Genomic DNA, 20,850 nt, shown 5'->3' on the forward strand with positions numbered 1-20,850 from the left:
CAGTCCTGCTCCTGCAGTACCCAGGAGCATCCTCCTCCCTTGGCTCTCCCTTTTCCTTGCCCTCACACTGGGGATTTTTTTTTTCCCCCTCTCAGGGATCCACCAGCCCTCCACCGCAGAGCCCAGGGATCAGAGAAATAGCACCCCAGGCGTTCGCGGCCTCCCACCCCGCGGTTCAACACCCCACACAGCCAGCGGAGGATTATCCCAGCTGAAAGTCTCTGACTGATGAGTAACAGCAACACTCCCCTTGCTTGCCTTCTAGGAATAGCTGTGCTCCTGCCAAGTCCAGCTTATTCTGCTGCAGCAGCCGACGGCCGGGCCGGTGAACGCTGCTATGGGTCTCTGAGGGCGCAGGAGAGCTGCAAACGTGGTTTCCACCAGCACGGCCAGGCTGAACCACGCGCGGCTTCTCGCCCAGCCACAAACCCCAGCAGCCATGCCCCTAGGGCCAGGGCGCTGCCGTCCCAGGCAGCCCCTCCTGTGGCAGAAGCGGAGATTTGCAAAAAAAATGATGGGCATTTGGGGGCACTGACCTGCAGACAGGGGCGTGTGCTGCCCTACTGTCTCCTGAGCTATCCCGGGGCTCCTCGCAAGGGTGCTTCCCAAAGTTGGCTTGAGAGAAGCTACAGGAAAAGGCCACCAACTCTTCCGTATCACTAGGAATTGTGGTGTTAAGAGTCAAGCTTAGACTACGGTTCTGTATTTGGGTCACGTTGGGCCCAAAATATTTTATTCCACGGAGCTGGGAAACAAGCTCACGTTGCCTGACTTTAACACCAGCTGGGCAATCTGTTCAGATCGCCTGGCTACGACCCCAGAATAAACCCCAGCCCCAGCTCCGGCACCCAGCACCCGCAGCTGAGCGCTTCTCGGCAAAGCCCAGCTCCAGAGCATCTCGGCACCTGCATCCTCGCGCGGCTGTGGCTCCCTCCACTTCTCTCTGCCCCCTGCCCATCTTCCACCACCTCCAAAATTAGGGCAGCTGCAGCAGCAGGAAGCACCTTCTGTATTTTTGGAGCTTAAAAAAAAAAATCTTTTCAAATGTTTCAAGGACTGAAACTATTTTGCAATCAAGGGAGCATATTTCCAAACGAGCCCGACTGCGAGAGCCTGGGTGCTGTGTGGGCTGTGTGAAGGGGCTGCTAAAAAAGGGTACACAGCTGCCCAAAATTTGGAAACTGGCACTTTTGCAGAATATATATAGACATCCCTCCCCACTCAACATATTTCCTTTCAGTTCATTAGACAAAAAAAAAAAACATTTAAAAAAAACCGAGGAGGGTATTGAGGAGAGCGCTTTGATGCTTTTGGCTTGTCTAAAAGCCACAGGACTGATTCTCAGGGCTGTGGGCGAGCATCCATCACCCTGGAAAGGGCCTCCTGAGCATCAGCGTTGCTGCCACGCTTCTGCAGTAACGTATGCATCCAGCAATACACCAGCTGCCGTCAGGAACAGGGAGCAGAGACGCCATCTCCCAGGACGGCAACAGCTGAGATGAAGGCCAGCAGGTTTGCTTTAAGAGGGTGAGGAGGTGAGATGTGGAGTCCAACCACCCCGAGGTGGGACATGGGACACCCTCTGCCTTCCTGTTTGGAGAAGAGACTAGTTCTGGGGGCTAGGTGTGACCACTAGAAATGCTCATCCTCACTCAGACCCAACCAGTTTGCCCACCACATTCCGCGCCAGGCCATCCTTTGGTTCAGGTAAAACACACCCTTGATTTCACATGGTTGCCACCAACGGGCTGAAGTTTTGATACCCATTTATCTCTGCTGTTATCCCCAGTCTGGATGTGCTCCCTTTTTTCTTCGTGACCATTGGCTACCTCCATCCATCTTCTGCCACTTCGACCGATGTCTCCTTCTGCAGCGAGCAGGTGGAGACACAGACGCCTTGGGCCGGGGACGGACTTGAGACGGACCATCTTGGCAAAGAAGTGGGAGAAACCACACGTCCAGGCTGGGCACCTGAGGGTGCCAGCGTGGGAGGAAACACACGAGCACAATGCTGCGTATACAAGAAAAAGGAAAAGCCCGAAGAGTAAGAAAAATAAGAGGAACAGGAGAGCAAAAAAGCGCTTTTCCCTTTCCTTTTCACAGAGCCTTGCTATTTCTCTCTGTTTTATCTCAGAGAAAGAGCTAAATTAACCACCAGCTCAGTTCCAAGAGACTGGATCCAAATGGATGAAGAGTTAAGAAGATTTTCTGTTCACAATAAACCCCAGCCAACGGTATTTAAGCAGCGGAGGGCTGGGTCTGGTTTTCAAAGATTAGCTATGGCTGTCCCAAGGAAGACAAGCTCCCATTTTCCCATTTTGCTCTGACGTGACGTTTACAAAGCTATCTGAATCACTCACAGCCGTTACAGACCAGACTGCAACGACCATCAAATTTAACCACGTAGAAGAGAGGGACGTAGCTCTTGTCCTCCACCCAGACACAGACTAGTTGCTCCCAGTGCACCCTCCTCAAGGATCCCGCTGGGTTCCTGGGATGCACCCGCTGAGAATCTGCACGGCACCCCACCGGAAAGGAGGCAGGAGTTTATTTTTCCCCTACTGAAAAAGCAGCAACACCTTGTCCATTTTCGTTCAAATTGATCCGGCCGTGCGTTGTAATTTACTCCGTGATGTAGTGCTCCTTAACGAGATTTATCAGCCTGCCAGGCAGCCTTATCGTTAACAGCCCCCATTATTGGGATGCGTTTCTCAGCCAAGGTTAACAACTGCAGGAGGATCTCCGAACGCCGGCTGCATGGCAATAATCCTGGAATAACGCCCAGGAGACAAACGCCGGGGTCCAGCAGAGCCCGCGCCCTGCTCACTGAGGATCCTAGCTCCCTTCGGTGCGCTGGCGCGGTGTAGATGGAAAGCATTCCTCGCGGCCATGCTGCTGTTTTGATGAAATAATGTTGTCTCCTCATCAGGATCCATTTGAACCCCTATGCGGAAGATTTCAAGTTTGCAGCAAAAATAATGCTTGGAAAGAGAAATCTGGCCAACCTCCACAGAAAACAAATATAATATTCTATTCGTTTTTCCAACAGAACGGAAAAAATCCAAGAAAAGCTAAGTTTATCAGAGAAGTCTTATTTAATCAAAACTTTGGGTTTTCATAGCCACCAGTGTTGACTAAAATATCCAGCCATCCAACTAGCAATTTTCTGCATCTGATAAAAGCAGATTCAAGCTGTCTGATTGCTCTCTTCTAAATTGCAGAGAGCCCCAAGTGTCTATCAGGCAGCAGCCACCCATTTTCAAACCAGCAGAAAACCTGTATCTTCAAGAGCTTCAGCTTTCTTCCCATTACAAGCTGCTCAGTTCCCAGTCCCCTTGTCCCCAGACCAGTCTGGCAGCAGCAAATGGGGTTTGAACCTACTTCACCATCACGATGGATGGTGGGGAGCCATTAGTTTTACGGCTTGGAAGCTGAGGACATCCCAAACCAAGGTCCTGCAGCACCTGCACAGCCACGTAACACTTTCAAAACTTTAACAATCATTGTATTATCTTCCCAGGGGACAACCCTATATCAGCAGAGACCGAAAACCCCATGTGGAGGTGGCTGAGGGGACTTGGGGCTCTACTGAGACCTTCCCATGGCCCTCGCGTGTTGGGTAGGTGCACCACCAGAGGAGACATCTGCTCACAGTTGTACTCAGGCCCTGCCAGGAAGTGGGAGGTCACCTCCAGGCTTTCCTGGCTCTTTAGCAGTGGAAAAACATGACACCGAAGGCCAAGGGCTTCACATTTGGGTGCAGGGCAGCCAGCACTGTGCATACACAGGCAGACATCTCGGGGTCACCCGTGATCCCCCTGATCCCCCCTTTGCCTTCCTCTCTTTCTCCATCCCGTTCTATTTCTATCACTCCCTCTAGGATTATTTCCCCAAAATACCTGTATTCCTACGGAACTGGAAGCCTTGGTTTCTGTGGGCAACGCCGTTTGACCCCATTAAACGACCTCTGCTTCAAAAACCCCCATATATCCCGTTCCAGGCTTCCAGATTGCAAGTCCTGATTTTAGCGGCAGAAATATTTTAATTAAATGAACTACCTTTGTGGAATAAATCAAGTGATAAGCTTGAAAAATTAACTCTCATCATCTTTCACGCTTCTGTGCGGGTCAATAAACTATTACAGTAAAAGGCTGGGAAATGTTCTAGAAATGTTACAACGGAGACAGATGAGCCATTTTACTCCCCCAAATGATCCACAGCAGCGTCTTTCCTCCCTCTCCCATCCCCTCACCTGCTGCCCACGACAAAGCCAGAGCGGCACGGCCAGCGTCTCCCACCCACTCGGGTCTGGCTCCTATCCCTCCCCATCCAAATGGTGAAGTCCACATAAAAAGGTTGCTTTAAAAAAAAAAAAAAAAAATCACATGAATATTTACTCAGTTTAAAATGCATCTGCGGAGGTATTTCCATCCCCAGCTGCCCTTTTTGCAAAGACAGATGCCTGTGGGACCCCTTGGCTCTCCTCAAGCCACAGGAGGAACCACCTCACAAGAACCCTTTAGATGATTTAAGAAGCTCCACTTTCAGAGTATTTCAGGGCCACTGCAGAAACCTGCTCCTCTGAAGGCTGGCAACACTCATTTGACTTCCAGTCTGAAGAAAAACCCAGATTTGTTAAAAATACTGCTGCCTAGCTCTAGTTTGTTCCTTTTTTTCCGATGTCCTATTTGCTCTCGGCAAACGGATGACTGTTGGTCATACTTAACAGCTCTGAGTAAATTGGGAAATTATGTAAAGCTGGGAATTTCACAGCTCCTTGGCGGACAGCAAGCCCTTTCGGCGCAGCGGGGGTGTTCGTTCCCAACAGCTAGTGGGATCTGTTGCCGCAGCCCCCTCGCCCATGGAAACCAGGGAACGCCGGGAAGGCGCCCGGCCACACTCATCCCAGGTGGTCCGGCTCCAGGGCCTGGATGCAGCCCTGGCTGGGACAGAGCCATGGGCAAACCCACAGGGCAGGTCCTATCCTTACACCCACGTTCACGCTTTCAGGCGTTATTCCCAACCCAATACCTCATTTCTTTGCCAATCTAGATTTTTTTTTTTTTTTGAGAATATTTGTTCTCCAAGTCAACCAAACCCCACTGAAATCAACGCTTTTCTGCTTCAACAGTCTTGGAAGCCAGGTGCTCTTTGTGCTCCAAACAATTCAAAATATTCTAACAAAAAAACCAAGCCTCATGTCAGAGATCAGAGACTGCCTGCAAGTTATCTCCTAGTCACAGTACAAATAATGGCCAAAAGCTTCTAGCCATGGCACGGGAAAACATGAAGCATTCAGAGATACCACCTGAAGATCCCAAGGCAGATCTCTAAATTAAAAAAGCCCTCTTACCACTCCCAAAGGTGTCTACATTTTCCCCAAATCCTCCCTCTGGGTTCCAGTGCTTCGCTGTACTCTTTGCTTTAAGTAACCCAGGGCAACAAGGTCTCCAGGCTAACTGTGCAGAACGTGCTCTTCCCACTTCCCAACCTCACCTTTCTTCTTGGTTTTGTGTCATGAGAAACGTAACAGCTGATGCAGGACGTCGCTCTGCTGTGCCACTTCTGCAAGGCACCAAGAGACTCTCGTCCCACCTCATCCTGGGCATTCACCAGTTGCAAAGTGGCTCTCAGAAAATCTCTCTGCAAGATGTTTCATCATGCCAAGGAAAAGGGATGGTGAAGGTGGTCCTGTGTCCGCTCCCCTGTGGTGACTCCACAGGAGAGGGCATCAAGGGACGAGAGAGGCGTGAAAGACTTCGGCTGTTCTCCACAGATTTAAGGTCTCAATGTGGGGTTCATTTTGCTTAACTGTCTAAAATTTGGGCAGCTGGCCTCAGCAAGGCATCATCTGCCCCAGGCGTGAGATGAGCATCTCCAGGACGCAGAGCCAAGCCCCTCGCAAGGAGTCACCCTCGGTGGGTACCAGTCTCTCCATCAGTGCAGAGATAAACCTAAAACCGGAGGGGACAAACCCTACCCTCAGCAGCAGTGGCTTCCCCAGGCCACGGCAGAAGATGCCTAGTGGAGGGTCACCGTGTGCCGGAGCCGGCGCTGGGCGGCATGGGGCTCCCTGGGCACTGCACGCCCCGTCCACAGCACGCCGCCTTATTTTAGTGGGCAGAGCAGATGGCGCTGGGAAGATAAGGAGGTGAGGCAGAAGAGAAGAGAGGAGAAGGCTTTTGAAATAGAGCCCTGTGCTCTGCTGAGTGGGTTTGGTGCATTTTGACGACAGCAGCTGGGACGAAGCTTTGAAGCAGCTCAGGGGTTCGCTGGTGGGGGACCTAGCGACACGGAGAAGCCCGCCCTGGTTCCCAAACACCGCTTGGCAGGGACAGCTGGCGATGGCTCAGCATGGCCATGGCGAGGCACAAATAGAACTGAAATAATCCTCAGCCAAGGCAGGCAGAGCCCTGGCAGAGGCTTCCAGCCTTCGCGAGAAGGTGCCTTGGCTTCACCGCGGGCCTGGGGGGAGCTGGGACCGTCCCCTTCCCTGATGCCGCCCTCCCGAATAAACAAAACTCCAGCAGCTGCGCCTTTCAAATTGTTTCTCTTCCAAATGCCCCGGAAAGTTGTTTAAGTTGCAAAGCATTACCTGGGGCTTTTGCATCAGGTTCTTAATGAGTTGAAACAATTTGCTTTGTCGGGAAATGTTTCCAGGAGCTGCTAAACAGCATTTAATACCAGCTGTAGGAGCAGCCTCAGAACGGAAAAATCATTTCTTCTGGGCGGCGAATCGAGCACCGGGCTACACCTCCGCCCACTCTCCCCAGCAAATTTTTATCTGCCATGCAAAGAAGTGAGGCAATTTTTAACAACAAGCTCCATCTCCCCTTCTGCCAGTGCAGGAGGCTCCCCAGGCTGAGCTCCGCAAAAGCTGCTGCTTCCCGGGGTGCCCAAGCGTTCAGGTCTTGGACCCCCAATATCACCCTTGCCGGGAATTTTGTGTTCGGCCGTGACGGAAGCAGAAAGAACGGGTGACCTCGGGTCACTCCAGGAATACAAACCAACCACCACTTAGCTTGCAAACCACCTTTTACCTACCCAAAAGGAGGAATTTTGGATGCAGAATTTTATGCTCGGCTGGGATTGCCTTTAAAATTTGGGAGATTTTAAATTGCAATTAACCGGGTGGTAGAGCTGCCGCGGCAATGCCACTTGCAGGCAGCATCGCCGTCATCGACCCTTGATGCTGGAGGTGACTGGTCCCGAGGAGATGCGTGGGGGACACAGGACAGGGAAAGGTGCTGGCATTCCCTCCACGCGTGTGCTGGGAGACAGAGATGTGTCCCAGACACAGCCCGATCCAGCTGAATTAGGGAGAAAAGGATAACGGGGTAAAATCAAGGAACTCCAGAAAGAGTTCTAGCAAATTACCAAATAACTCTACAGAGAATTTGGATGTGACAAAACCTTGACTCTGCTGTTTTGCCAGCAAACACCAAAGGAGGACATTACCCAAATTCCCTGCGTTAGCACATCACATCGCTAGCGAGCCTAAGAGGAGCCAAACGGGATGGCAGAAGCCGTCCCCAGGGTGCTCATTTTCTGCTCTTTGGTGCTGGCATTTGCACAATTGGGAGATTTTTTTAGAGAGAAATACATTTTGTACTACAGCAATCAATATCCTTAGAAAGCAGGCGAGCCTCTGGACGCACAGGAGCCCTCCCCAGACCGGCCCCAGCACCCCCCTCCGCTTCATGAGCTTCTCAAGGGATGCTTCCTAAAAATTTCCCATTTTCTCAGGGAACGATCGCACATTTGACGAAGCATTTTATCCCCCGGGGCGTCAAAATATTGCCAATGCCATCAGACCTTTCTCCAACGCACCCCGGGCTAACCTCATTTATTTATGGGCAGGGCAAGCGCACGGGAAGGAAAAGCGGCCACCCATCCCCACGGAGCCACGTTTCGGCCCTGGGGGAACGGGACGGGTCCCTGGGCCCCGGAGCAGCCGTGCACTGCAGGCACCAGCAGTGCGGCTCGGGGCTCAGCGCGGCTCCCTGAGCTCCAGCACGGCCATGCGTGCGCAGGACGGACGGCGGGGCCCGGGGAGCACCCGACACATCGCGGCATTAAACCCCCTCACCCAAACACTGCAGTAGTGTTGTCACTGATGTTTCGGGGGGGTCAGACCTCACAGTGCCAAAAATAATGGGTAGCAAAAGCAGAGGAGTGATGGGGACTCCCCCGGCCCGGCTTGCGAGTTGCCAAGCACCTAACGAGCCTTTCCGCTTGCTCAGGGGAGCAGGGATGGGATAAAAATCAAAGATGGAAACCAGCGCAGCCATCGCAGGATCAAGCACGAGCACCTATGTTAATGTCTCTGTCTATAATTACAATCACTCACGTTAATAACCGCGCCCCCTTGCTAATCCCTCCTAAACTTCTGATCATTGGGAAGGAGCTGGTTTACAGCCTTCTGTGGAAAAACGAGATTACGGAAAGACCAAGCTTCACAAGAAATCCCGTATCAGCAGCGAGGAAGCTGCAGCACGGCTTTCGGTCTGCTACGCACGTTTTACAGCGCGTCAAAGCTACACGGGAAAATGAAGCAGTTGAAACAGCAGGGGCAGAGATAACATTCCACACTGAACAGCTTCACCAAAAGCTCGGAAACGAACGGGGAGTGGAAAAACGCAGGGATGTGGCTTTCCCTCTTCTGCTCTATGGATAAATCGCACACGGAGAAAGGCAGGGCCCACGAGATCCAAGAGCCCAGACGCCACGACAGCAGGCGTGCAAAGGCTGTCAAGCAGATCAAGAGGCAGCTGAACCCCTTGAGGGGCTCAAAGTGCCCGTAAAGATTTGGTACCCAACTGCCCCGCACACCAGGATGCGGGTCCCCAGGAGCCATCCCAAGAATTCCGGCTTCTGTGAGGATCTCACACCTCCAGAAATCCAACTATCCCTGTGAAACACCTCCCTTTCAACTAGAGTAGCAAAAGCCAACCGAAGAGGTGTTTAATCATGTGTTTCCAGCCAGTTCCTGACCCCCGTGTCTGAAAAACTACTCCAAAGGCGGCCTTTATCCCTGCGCAACGCGGTCCCCCACGCGTTAAGAGCAATTCCTGCCCCGAGAGGTGAGGATGGCTGACCTTCAGAGGGCTGGGAGGTGGCCACGGGCCACACTAACAGGCCCACCACCAAGACTGAAAATCAGCCCGGATAAAATAAGAATGAAACGTTGCTGAAAATCTCCATCCAGAGACCTGCACGGGCTCACAGCCTCGGTGCGCTTCAAAGAAACAGCTTGCTTTTGTTTCCTACGTTGCTTTCGCATTTCTTTTTGGTGCAGGCCAGTACAATCCACCTTCCCCAGCTCATCAGCCCAGCCAGGAGGAGGAAGAGGAGGAGGAAGCAGCCAGCCACTTGGTGCACCTCCTGGTCCATTCAGCTTTTAGGCTTTCAACATGCTGTGAGGTTTTATTTTTTAAACTAAAAGGCTGAAGCGCCCTAGCTCACGCCTCTTGCTCCTTGCTGCCACCGGCATCTCCCAGCGAGAGGATCACAGCGCGCAGGATGCATCGCACCAGAGCTCTGCTGAGTCCTGAGCACCACAACGGTGCAGAACGCCAGTTCCCCCAGCGACAGGACTTCCCTTTCAACTGGGGAGAAACGTCTGGTTTCGCTGGAGACCAGAGCTTATGCTGTGGGAGACTCAAGGAGAGGGATGATGGTGTGGGGTCAGCTCAAAAAAAAAAACCAAAACCAAAAAATAGGGCATCCCAGCACACAGCACAACTGAACGCTGAACTACACGGTATGTGAAATACTATTAAACCAGGGTGAAAACCTGCAGCAGTAGATACCATAAAATGGCCTTTCAGGTCCTGTTGGCCTTTGGAGAAGGACGCAACCTTCTAACGTGCACATGGCTGATGAAGGTCTGGGCTTTCTTCAGCAGCACGGCATCGAGGTGCCTCCAGCACCAGGAGGCTGCAGAGTCCACATGGGCTTTCCCTGCCCTCGGGCTCTACCAGCAACAGTTTTGACGTGAGAATCAAGACAAGAGTCCGGCCTGAGTGAGTGATGCCCATCCTCAACACACACATGTCCAGCTGGTAATCTCATCACCACCGCTAGCTCCTTCCCCAGCATGCCCACATGCTTCACCGTTGGCAGTCACCCTTCTCTCTACACTCTAATTTTGTTCCACAGACCTTTACGGGTGCTAAACGCTGTGGGATACGACTACAAAACGCCACGGGATTCGCTAGGAGAAACGACGCTGCTTTGGAAGGTGGATCAACACCAACGAAGTCAATGTGAGATGCTCCCATCACAGCTGGAAAGCTGAGCATCTCTTCAGCAGCCCAGCCCTAAAAGCTGCCTCCCTTCCAACCCACTCAGAGAGCCAGTGCTACAAAGCCAATTAAACGCTCAATTAAGCGTCCCAATATGTTCCCAAATAAAGTACTAACATGGTATGCTATTAAAAGAAAAAAAAAAAGCATGAAGGAAGCTCCAGGTTGTATAACGACCTGTGAGCACATCAGGATAATATCTGCCTGCTCGCAGTGGGTGGAGACAGATGACCAGCCAAATCCCCTCGCCATCTCCAACAAGAAGAGCTGTTTCTCTCTCTCTCCACCGCACCTTCAGACCGAGACCCTGACTCAGGCAGTCCCACCAGCCTTGCCGTCATCTGCTGGTACCTGCCCGGGGACCGTGCACCTCCACCACCAGTCCCCACGGTGCTGCTCAGAGCACGCTGCTCCAAACGTCCCCTCCAACCCGACCTCCTTCACGGACTGCTTATCTCAGTCGGAGCAGCATCTGCCACAGGGAGATGTTCTCCATCTCCACCAGCAGTCCCTGCCGCGGGCAGGGGAGAGCTCTCACGATACAGGAGCCCAGGCACCTCATGGAACAGCCTGGATTCCAGAGTCAGGGATACCATCTTGTTCCCACCAAGCTGAGCATCACTGACGTGATCCAAGCAACCCCACTACTAAAGCAGTAATCCCACGTAGTGTGCCTGGAGGCCACCAAGTGTCCCCAGCCCAGACCCCTCTGATCCCACCACCACCTCTGCCAGGGCAGAAGTGACGACACTGAGTGCCGGTCCCTGCGCTGGGGACTGCTCCTGAGCTTCTTTATCCACTGATCACGCAATACAAGACGTAGCAGGAGTGAGGGTCCAGGCTTTCCCCATCCTGCTGACAGCCCCCATGCTTCCCCTGTAACATCACGCTCCTCCTGCCCTGCCCTCCTCCAGTATCTCAGGCTCTTTGCTGGATCTGGCCCACCTTTCGGAGGTTGTCATGGGAACCTCTCGCTTTATCCCCATGCCAGGACATCTCGCAGGCTGGTCCTGCAGTGGACTTCGGTGACACTGCCCGAGAGGCACTGGGCTTCAGGGCTGCCCACAGGCACAGCTGCCAGGTCTGACTTGAAGAGCAAAGGTAGAAAATCCTGTATTAGAACCAGATATACCCAAATTTCGTGAATGAATTTCACAAAAAGCACTACAGCAGCTTTAGCTTGTTCTGCTTCCTTTCTACTTTGCCTATTTGTGCTGCCTTCAATCTTGCACGTGTACAACAGCAACTCTTTCCAAAGCTTCTCAAGGTCAAGAAAGTCCCTAACAAGGTGTGTTAGGGCAGTTATTGATCTTCTCTCAGTCCTTCCCAGAGCAGCTCCGAACTGTGAAACCTCAGCCGGGAGATGGAAAGTTACTCAGGCCCTTCCCGGGTTGGTGAATTTTAATATTCATGGCACCCGACTCCTCAGAATATCAAATCCTCTCGCAGTGATAGCCCTGTACGTCGCTCTTCACATCCCTGCCGCAAGGTTGCAGTCCCCTCCGCCTCCTCGAGGATGGCTGGGGTGGGTTTCTGGAGGATGAGTCCGTGCCACAGAAGTTTCAGGGATGGAATACCATCATTGGTGAGATTCAGATTGGCAACACCCACCAAAATAAGTGTGCTGGGACAAGCGATCAAAGCTTAGCAGGAGATAGGAGCTGGCACAAAGACCTATCCATGTTATATGGGCAAAAAGCATCGCCCTGAACCATTCCTTGGCACTTTCTAGGAAATGGCCTGATCAATAGTGTACAGATGAAGTTTCACCACCGATTACAGCAGAACTAAATCCACAATCCACGCTGCTGCCTAACGGGGCGATACCAGTAGCATTCCCAGCCTGAACCACAGCAGGAACCTGCAGGCACACAGGGGCTGTAGGGCTGAGGTAGCGGTGCGGGCAACCCACCCTGCTGTGAGGTGATGGCTCCAAGAGCTGGCACGGTTAGATGCCAGCACTCGAGGAGGACATCTACGGTGGTGGCTGAGGCATCACGTCCATCTCGGTACCCAATCCCACCTCCAGCACCGCGGGCTGGCCCATGGCAGCAGTACTGATGCCCCAAAAGCCAAAGGGCACCTGGTTTTAAGGCTGAGTCTTTGCACCGCCTGCTCCACAGTGAGCACACCGCCTTTGTTCTGGACATACCCGTTGGCCTTCCCAACAAAGTGAGGAAGCTTCATTTTGAAGGGAGGAAGGCAGAAATCCCTTACCTCGCCCAGCCGCTGTCACCCCTCTGAATACATAGTTTGGTTTTATGAACCATTGAAAACAATCCGCAGGCACGGGCAGCGGCTTGCTCCGAGGCGTTAATCAGCAGGGTCTGTGTACGGCTGACATTTGTCCTTTAATAATATAATTGCATCTAAGGAAACAAAGGAATCTGGGGCTCTGCGTTGGTTTTTTTTTTTCTGATTAAAGAAAGGAATAGCAGCTCTCAAGGTAATTTTCTAAGTGGCCAGAAGCTGAGAACAGGTTCAGCAAGGAGGAGGCCAGCATTTGGAGTCATCCTAGAAGCTTCAGTGACACAACCAGCAGAAGACAAGAGCCTGGCAGCAGTAAAAATCTAACAAGGTTCTGCAGAAAAAGCAGCAGAGGGTCCAAAACCACGGATTGCACAGATGGGACAGCACTGGATGCTGTGCGTCACCCGTCCGACAGGACTTGGCTCTTAACTCGGACCAGTCTGCCGGGTTATGCGACACCACTGACCCCCAGCCCCACTTCAGCCCCCCGATGCTTGCAGGAGGAGCTGGCGGGGAGCCCAGCGTTGCCCAGCCCAGCAGCAGTAGACAGCTTAATTACAGCGGGTTAAGCAACGCAGAAAACTCCTGAGTCATGCCGAGCTGTTAATTACCAATCCGTAAAGGGATTTGAGGGCTCACGTCGGCCAAGCCGACTTCATCTCGCACTGTCGTACGCTGACATCTCGCGCTCCCAATCTGACTTCAGTTTGTGTGACTGACCTGAATATTTATACCCCTGGGGCTGGGGTATTTAAAAGAAAAATTAAAAAAAAATCATGATTTCTACACAAAAATACAGGAGAAACACTGTGGCCTGTATCTCTGGCTACCTCTTCTTCCTGCAGGAAACCCTGGGGTCTAACCCCTTGCCCACTTTCAGCACGACACCGCGCTCCTCCTCACGTCCCCGGAGAGGGGACCCGGCCATCTCAGCACCCAGCTGAGCCCCGGGGACCCTGCCAAGCTGTCATCGCAGGATGCTCGATTTCAGGGAAAATGGCCTCAAAGGGGTGACCGACAACAGCTGCTCCCTGCTACACCAGGGACCCTTCGGCCCTCTGAGCACAGTAGGAACAACCAGACACGGATTCCTCTGGAAAAATGATGCTTGCAAACTTTAAGCGCTCATCCCTGCTTGTCACCCGCTCGCCCCGCCGCCACGTGGAGGAGGGCGGCTCTTTGGTAAGAGTTTCACACGTAGAGCATCACACGGAAGAAGGACGCAGAGCTCTCCGGGGCAGCGAGTCGCCGGATCCCCAACACAGGCACTGCCTGCGCTCCGGAGGGCAGGAGGCAGCTTTTTCTTAAGGTCTCTATATCTTGTTTTTCCCCCTGGAAGCGGGCAGCGGGGCTAACTGGGAGCCAGGCATGGCCCCAGACGCCAGACTGGGGCTGGGATTTCCACCCCAGCGCTGAACTGGAGGCACTCTCTTAACCCGGCTAATCCTCTTTGGCTGGCAGCAACCGGCTAATTACGTTCCCAGCGAGAGCATGGAGCTTCGGGAAGGGGGCAGGGAGGCATGGCATGCCCAGGGGTCCAACGCAGGCTCATGGCTGCCAGCTCCCACCTGCAGCAAGGGCAGGAGCCTGATGCTCCTCCCCGCTCGCTTTTTTCCTCTTCTATGACATCCATGTGCCAACACCAAAATAATTTTGGCACAAAGTTTTTCTTCGGCCCCCCTTCTCCAACTCATCCTCCAGCAGCTGCTAGCAGCAACACCCTGTTCTGCACACAAGCTGATCTCACGGAGGTTTGGTGTTTTTTTTTTTTTATTTTTCCCCACCTAATTGAACTCCCTTTTTCACAGGCGTTCCTCCCTGCAGCCAGGCGCAGGAGCCGCCACGGTTGCTTCTGCAAGTAGGGCAGGCTCGGCCCCATCCTTGGCGTCAGCACCTCGAACCTGCGCCGCGCTGCATCGCACCCCAGGGAGCTGCTCTGCCCAAGGCCCAGTTTTTCCCAGTGGAAAGGTCCCACAGCACAATGGAAGGAAAGACCCAGGGCTTTCCTGAAACCGTGCGATATGGGGATGATTCACAAGGTTTTTGTGAGCAATCCATCCAAACGGGCTTGTTCGTACCCGGCTGCGAGGGGAGCAGAAGGGGAACAAGTCCCATGAAGGACCCAGGGAAATGCTGCTCCTGCATCGTGTCGACTGGCGGTATCACATGCAGGATAATGCCTGTAATATCTTATAAATGCATATATATATATTAAAACACTGCAAATAATAATGAATCCAACAGCACGGACTGGTGAGACCACACAGGGAGACGCAGCACGGCTGTGACAACACAAGCGTTGCAAAACGGATGCGTTTTGTACCACGCGGGGAAAGCAAGAAAATAAACGCAATTTCAGGATCCGGATGCGGTGTGGTGGGTACCACAAACCAGTATGAGGACCCTCCGGAGGGGAAGGCACCCAGTACGGGTCACGGCCTGGTGCCCAGCAGCAATCTTCAACGCGACTTGTCACAGCTCCTGTTCCAGGCTGTTTAATTAGGCAAAGGGGCATCCTGCCATGCTTATTTAGTGACACAACATGCATAGTTCATTTGTTCGTTAATACAAAACCCCCGGAGTCAATCGGGGTCAACGAGGGTTACTGGGAGAGCATCGCGCAGGGCAACCATGCTGCAAGCCAGCTCTTGCCAGATCACTTGCTCCCTTAGCAGGCTCGGCCACAAACAGGCGTGATTTCTTAAATCCCCAGTGAAACGGCCCAGCACTCAGTCCTGCTGCACCAGAAACCTCTTCCCCGCCCGCATGTCACCAGGCTGAGGCTGTAGGGAATTTGGGAGAGCCCCAAAGCACCAGCTCTGACTTGGTGGGAACAGCTCATGGTGCCGTTCCCAGGAGCCAGCTCCCGGAGGAGGTGTGATGAGGTGGGAGGAAGCTCCAGGCACCTGTACTTCTGGTAGTTCACACAAACAACTTATTTAGGGCTGGGTAACGCGTGTCAGGGTGAGCAAGGAAGAGAAGCGGTCATTCACAACCTCCAGAGCCATGGACCACGACAGCGCACACACTTCTCCTGGGATGCATGGCTGAAATGCCGTGCTCGTACCTGAACTCTTCAAGAGTCCCAGGCTCCCAGTCCTCACCACCATCTTCTGATTGCGCCCCACCAAGACCCAGCACCAAAGGAAAGCCAGCGTTGCTGGTGGGTCTCATGGGACCTCTGGGCTTGGAGGTGCTATCCAGTGGGATGCTCTTGGAGCAACCATCAGCCAGACCAGGCTGCACAAGCACTCAGCCCACGGCAGGGCAAGGACAACGGGGGGAAGCTCAGTTCACCCTTTCCCTTCGGTGGCTCAGCGCCCACGCAACTCGGCAACTCCGCAGAAAACAGCGCTTTTAGTACTTTCTTCTCTTTCATGAGGTTTGAGTGCACTCGGCTGAAGGAAGCGCTGAGGAGGCGGCGGCTCCTTGGATACCTCCCCAGGCGGCTGCAGGGGGTGGGAGGGGAGAACAGGGACCCGGAGCCTCCGACTCCATCTTTACAGCAGGAGCGGCATGGGGATGAAAATAACCTGGGTAAACAGTAACGCATCTTTCCGGGGAAATCTGAAGTTTCAGGGGGCTGCAGACAGGGGCAAAAGCCTTTCCTGCTTTCTGCATTTCGCTCTCAATGTTCTTCTCCCAGTTTCGTAACAGCGGTCATCGCACATCAACACCTCCTGTGCCCCCCTGCTTCAACCAGTTGCCCCTCCTGAGGTTGACCGTGTGTCCAACTAGTTAAGACCTGGCACGTCCTGCTGGTCACCCATCCACACGGCAGAAACACACAGAGACACGCCTAAGATGGTCTCACTTCCACCAGCAGCCTAGCACATCTCACAGGGTCTCTCTAAGCACACAGCTCCTCCATACCTCCCTGTCCCCTCCCCAAAGACCCGCTCTGGGCACAGGCTCCCTCAGAGATCCACCTCAGCCAGTTGTGGGGATTATTCCTCAACAGGATTTTGGAAGTCAGCACAGGGTTAGTGGGTATTAGGATACTCCTCACCCTCAGCATTATGTGCAATGCCACCAAGGAGCTGGGGTCTGCTGGGGAGCGGTGCTGCTGCTGTGCCCTCTGGTTCCCACCTTACACCTGGGGTCATCCAGCCCACAACAAGCACCAGTCTCAGTTCAGGTGACACTTCCCACCGAGCTGTGACAGCAGGGAGAGCAGTCTCCCTCAGTGCAAGCTCGTTAGTGCCTCCCTGGCAGAGGAGACGACCTAGTTAGTGAAAATACTTGTCCTGTATGAGGATGCAAACATTATTTTGGGTTTTTTTTCCCCTCCCAAGATGGTTATGTGGTTTTGCTATGAAGCTATAATCACGTGCAGCCCACCTCCAACACCATCACAAAGCCGCGACTGCTTGCAGTGAAGATACTTCATTTGCAGAAAACATGTTCTTTTAGCACCCTTTTTTTGCAAAACTCCATCCATCCTTCCTCCAAAACCAGACCACCTTGGCCCACGCCCTCTCCCTCCCTGTGACTCACGCCGTTTGGAGCCAGGGCTGAAGACTTTGCCTAGGCTCCCGTGGTACAGACAGGGGATGACCACCCGTCTCACCCGCAGCTCGCACTCACTGTGGGTCTTCCTCACTCTGTGTGAGGGCACATGGATACTGCAGTGATGAGCGGCAGTGAGAAACCCTAACACGGTCCCACACGAGGGGTGAGGTTGCCAAGGGTGTCTGAAGGCGTTTAGTCAAGAGCTGGGGGAGCTAAGCCAGAGTCCAGCCTTCAAAATCTGAAATTTAATCCCAGGCGTCAGCTGGTGGCCCCAGAGACGAGCGCTGGGGAGAGATCACCTTCCCACAGAGAGCACCACATTATTGGGTGCAACCCAGCCCCAAACGAATTCCCTAACTATTTAATTAACAGGCAGGTGTCAAGGGGAGCACGTTAAAGCCATTCCACCAACCCTTGAGCTTTCTGAAGCCTGGAAACACATCATTGCCCAAGGGCACATCAACATGGGGCTTCAGCCCTACCCAAGGAACACCTGGACACCTTCTTGTCTCACCCCAGCCCCCAGGGTAGGAGCGAAGAGGAGAGTGTTTCCATCGAAAATGGCATTACGCAAAAGGAGGTGGCCACCTGACGGGTCTACACCTACATGCGCACGCCACGCACCGTGCCGGGAGAGCGGCTCTCCACCGCGAGCCTGGCCATGAACAGCAGCAGCTTCAGGAAGAGGAGAAAATTACTGGGTATAATTGAAACTGCAGGGAGGAGTTAGGGACATAAAATGTAATTATCTGCCGTGGAACAGAGCCAACATTAGCAATTCTACTTCTGGTCATTTAAAGTTCTCATTAACTTTTCCATGTGCTGATGATACCAGTTTCGTGTCTTACTGGCTGCAAGATGCAGCGCTTCTAGAAGAAAGCCCTGAGCCTTCTCTCACAAGGGTGTCAAATAGCCTGTAGTGGAGGGGGCGAGGGTCTAGGCTTTAACAGAGGCCTTCTCCAAGGGTCTGAAAGATCTCCCTTCCTAGCTAGCAAGGGGAGAGAGGGGAGTAGGAGGATGCTCCAGCTGAGCCCAAGTTGCACCATTCTCCTCTCCTCTCCAGGTGTTGGTGGTCAGAGTTGGCTAAGATGCCTTTTTGGTGCTTGGGAAGATGCTCTGGGTGGGCACCACAACAATTCAGAGACCTCCTCAACTGCAGTTGGTGAGACTAAGTGGATCTTGGGACCACCTCAACCTCCATCTCCTCTCCTTGCACTCCATCTCAGCAGGCTGCATGATCCCCGGCCAATTCATGTCCAAACGGCACCACAGACCTCTCCATATCCATCCTCCATCTCTATATCCATCCTCCACTCAGCCCACACCCCCGCCCTGCCCCCAGGCACAATGGTGCAGGGCCCTTGCCATCTAGAGAGGGCAGAAAACTCCAAAAGGACATCGTGTACCCTCATCTGATTTGAAATCCTCTTGCTGAGGGTCCTGCCACCTTCCTGCTCCGTACCATTTTCCTCACACCCTCACCATCTGAGGACACGAGAGCTGCAGGACAGCCTTCACCAGCCTCCTTCCCAAGCCTGGCCAAGGCGTCCATCCACAGGACCAGGAGGAGGATGTTTGTTGGTGACTCTGGCACCTGCACAACCTGTTTCTATTTCCTTACCCTGTCCACTGACTCCTTGGACACCTCTGGGGAGCAGTGGGCACTGCTAGAGGTGCCCCAAACAGCCACCCCTTGCTCTGCTCCTCGCATGAGACCAGCGTACACATAAGAAATCCAGGTCTTTGTCAAGAGGTGGAGAACCACGGTCTCCAACCATGGGAGGGACTTGGATTCAGCAGCTTCTTAAAGGCTTTTTTAAACCTTTGAAGGAAAAAGTACCATCTTTTCCCCATTTTAAGCAAAGCACCGACCCCCATCTCGGAAGGCGCCCACCCCCACCAGCCCCTTTACCTCCACCAGGTGAGGCGTGGGGTTGAAGCCGCACATGTTGCAGACCTGCTGCCGGCAGGTCGTGCAGGTGTTGTAGTTGGGGGGCTCGCCGGAGCCCACGTTGATCTCCGCCTTGCAGAGCGGGCACGAGACCCTTGCTTTCGGCACTTCCTTTGGCTTGACGCCCTGCTCCGGCTTGCCTGGCTTGGCAGCTGGCGTGGCACCAGCCCGGCCCTGCGCCCCCGGGGCTTTAGGACCAGCTTCTTTGCTGGCATCGCTGAAGACTATTTTTGGAGGCACTTTGCCAGGAGACGGCTGGCTCGGAGGGGGGGCCTCTGGCTGGACGGACATGAGCGTGCTCGCCTGGGTCAGAAGGGACGCCCCGAAGCCGAAGAGCTTCCCCGTGAGCCCCTCCTGGGCTTGCTCCTGTGCTCCAGGCCCGGGGCCCGGAGCAGTGGGCTTCATCCCCGTGTCTCCTACTGTCTTTCTTTGCTCAGAGGACGAAGGTTTGGCTTGCTGATGCTGCGGGGAGGACCTGGCCGCCTCCTGAGGTTTCGGCTGGCCTTGGCCATGCGGTTCCCTCTGTGGCGTCGTGGGGTGAGGTTTGGGCGGCTCGGACGGCAGGGCACGGGTGGCTGGCGGGGACTTGTCGGCAGTCAGGGGTGGCGGGTGCTTGGCCGGGGAGTGGGAAGGGGATGGTGACGGGGAGTGCAGCTGCTGCTGGCTCTTGGAGCGAGGAGCAGTGGTCATGTCCATCCCCAGCGCCCGCTGCATCTGGCAGTTCAAGCACAACCATTCCTTTACCTGCAAGACAAGGAGAGGACGTGGGCAGTGAGTGGTGGGCAGGCTGTGGCCAGCAGCCACAGCGCGCCCTTAAGTTCCTAAGTTCCTCTAAACAAACCCTATGTAGCTATAGGGTTTGTGGTGGTTTGGTTGGTTTTTTTTGGTTTTTTTTTTGTTTTTTTTTTTTTTTTACACAGTGGTAGAACATTGGCCCAGGTTGCCCAGAGAGGTGGTGGATGCCCCATCCCTGGAAACATTCCAGGCCAGGTTGGCCGGGGCTCTGAGCAACCTGATCTGGTTGGAGATGTCCCTGCTCCTTGCAGGGGGTTGGACTGGGTGGGCTTTGAAGGACCCTTCCAACCCAAACCGTTCTGTGATTCTATAGGGACAAGCCACCGACCCCCGAGAAACATTCTGGTACCACATTCCTCACGAAAAGCATCTCAGTCACAGCGAACAGAACAGACCCCATCTGTCACAGGTACCCACGGCACAATGCGCTGGTGCGAAAACAAGCTTTAATTAGCTTTGGCTGGCTTCCAAGGCTTCTGCTGCCAGGCTCCTGCTAGCCATGAGGCTCAGCTCTCAGGCAGCGCGATTCGTGCCTCCCCTGGTCTGAGGGCTCCTGGCTTTTCTGGAATTAGTGTAGTGGTTGCAATATCCCACCCCAAAATTTGGCACGGCAGCCCGTAAGGGACAGCAGGGAGTGGGCTCCCCTCGCACGAGGCACCTGCGCTGCTGGGCAGGCAAAAAGCACTGGCTGGGGAGTAAAGGGTTAATTTGCACTCTTGCCACGATGAATTTTTGGATGCAACTGAAAAATATAGTGCTCCCTGGCTAAGTGGTGATAAATGAAAGACTTCTCCCCTCGAGAGATGTTCCCTGGGACACGTTAATGTCTGAATTAAATTAATTAAAGAGGCTGTATGAAAGCTGTGAGCCTTCCCATATGAGGAATCCCCAGGATGCTCAGCAGCGGTGCAAATATTAATATATAGCACAGTCAGCAGGACAGCCACGCGAAAGATTTCTCCAGGACAAGTAACTAAGGTGGCAAAAAAGACCAGAGCATTTCCAAAAACCGGAGCAGTATCCGGGACAAGCGGA

At 53.5% G+C, this 20,850-nt stretch overlaps 1 protein-coding gene across 2 annotated transcripts in view; it reads right to left on the minus strand.

Annotated features, from left to right (window-relative positions):
* Positions 1 to 20,850, minus strand: part of BSN (bassoon presynaptic cytomatrix protein) — an 88,497-nt gene that overhangs the window by 23,692 nt on the left and 43,955 nt on the right. For both annotated transcript variants that reach the window (XM_086755564.1, XM_086755563.1), the window contains one exon: positions 18,982 to 19,764. In XM_086755564.1, coding sequence (XP_086611690.1) covers positions 18,982 to 19,764 — 783 coding nt within the window. The remainder of the gene's footprint in view (positions 1 to 18,981; positions 19,765 to 20,850) is intronic.

The sequence above is a fragment of the Chlamydotis macqueenii genome, chromosome 10 (genome assembly GCF_036417535.1).
Source record: "Chlamydotis macqueenii isolate bChlMac1 chromosome 10, bChlMac1.mat, whole genome shotgun sequence".
Lineage (NCBI taxonomy): Eukaryota > Metazoa > Chordata > Aves > Otidiformes > Otididae > Chlamydotis > Chlamydotis macqueenii.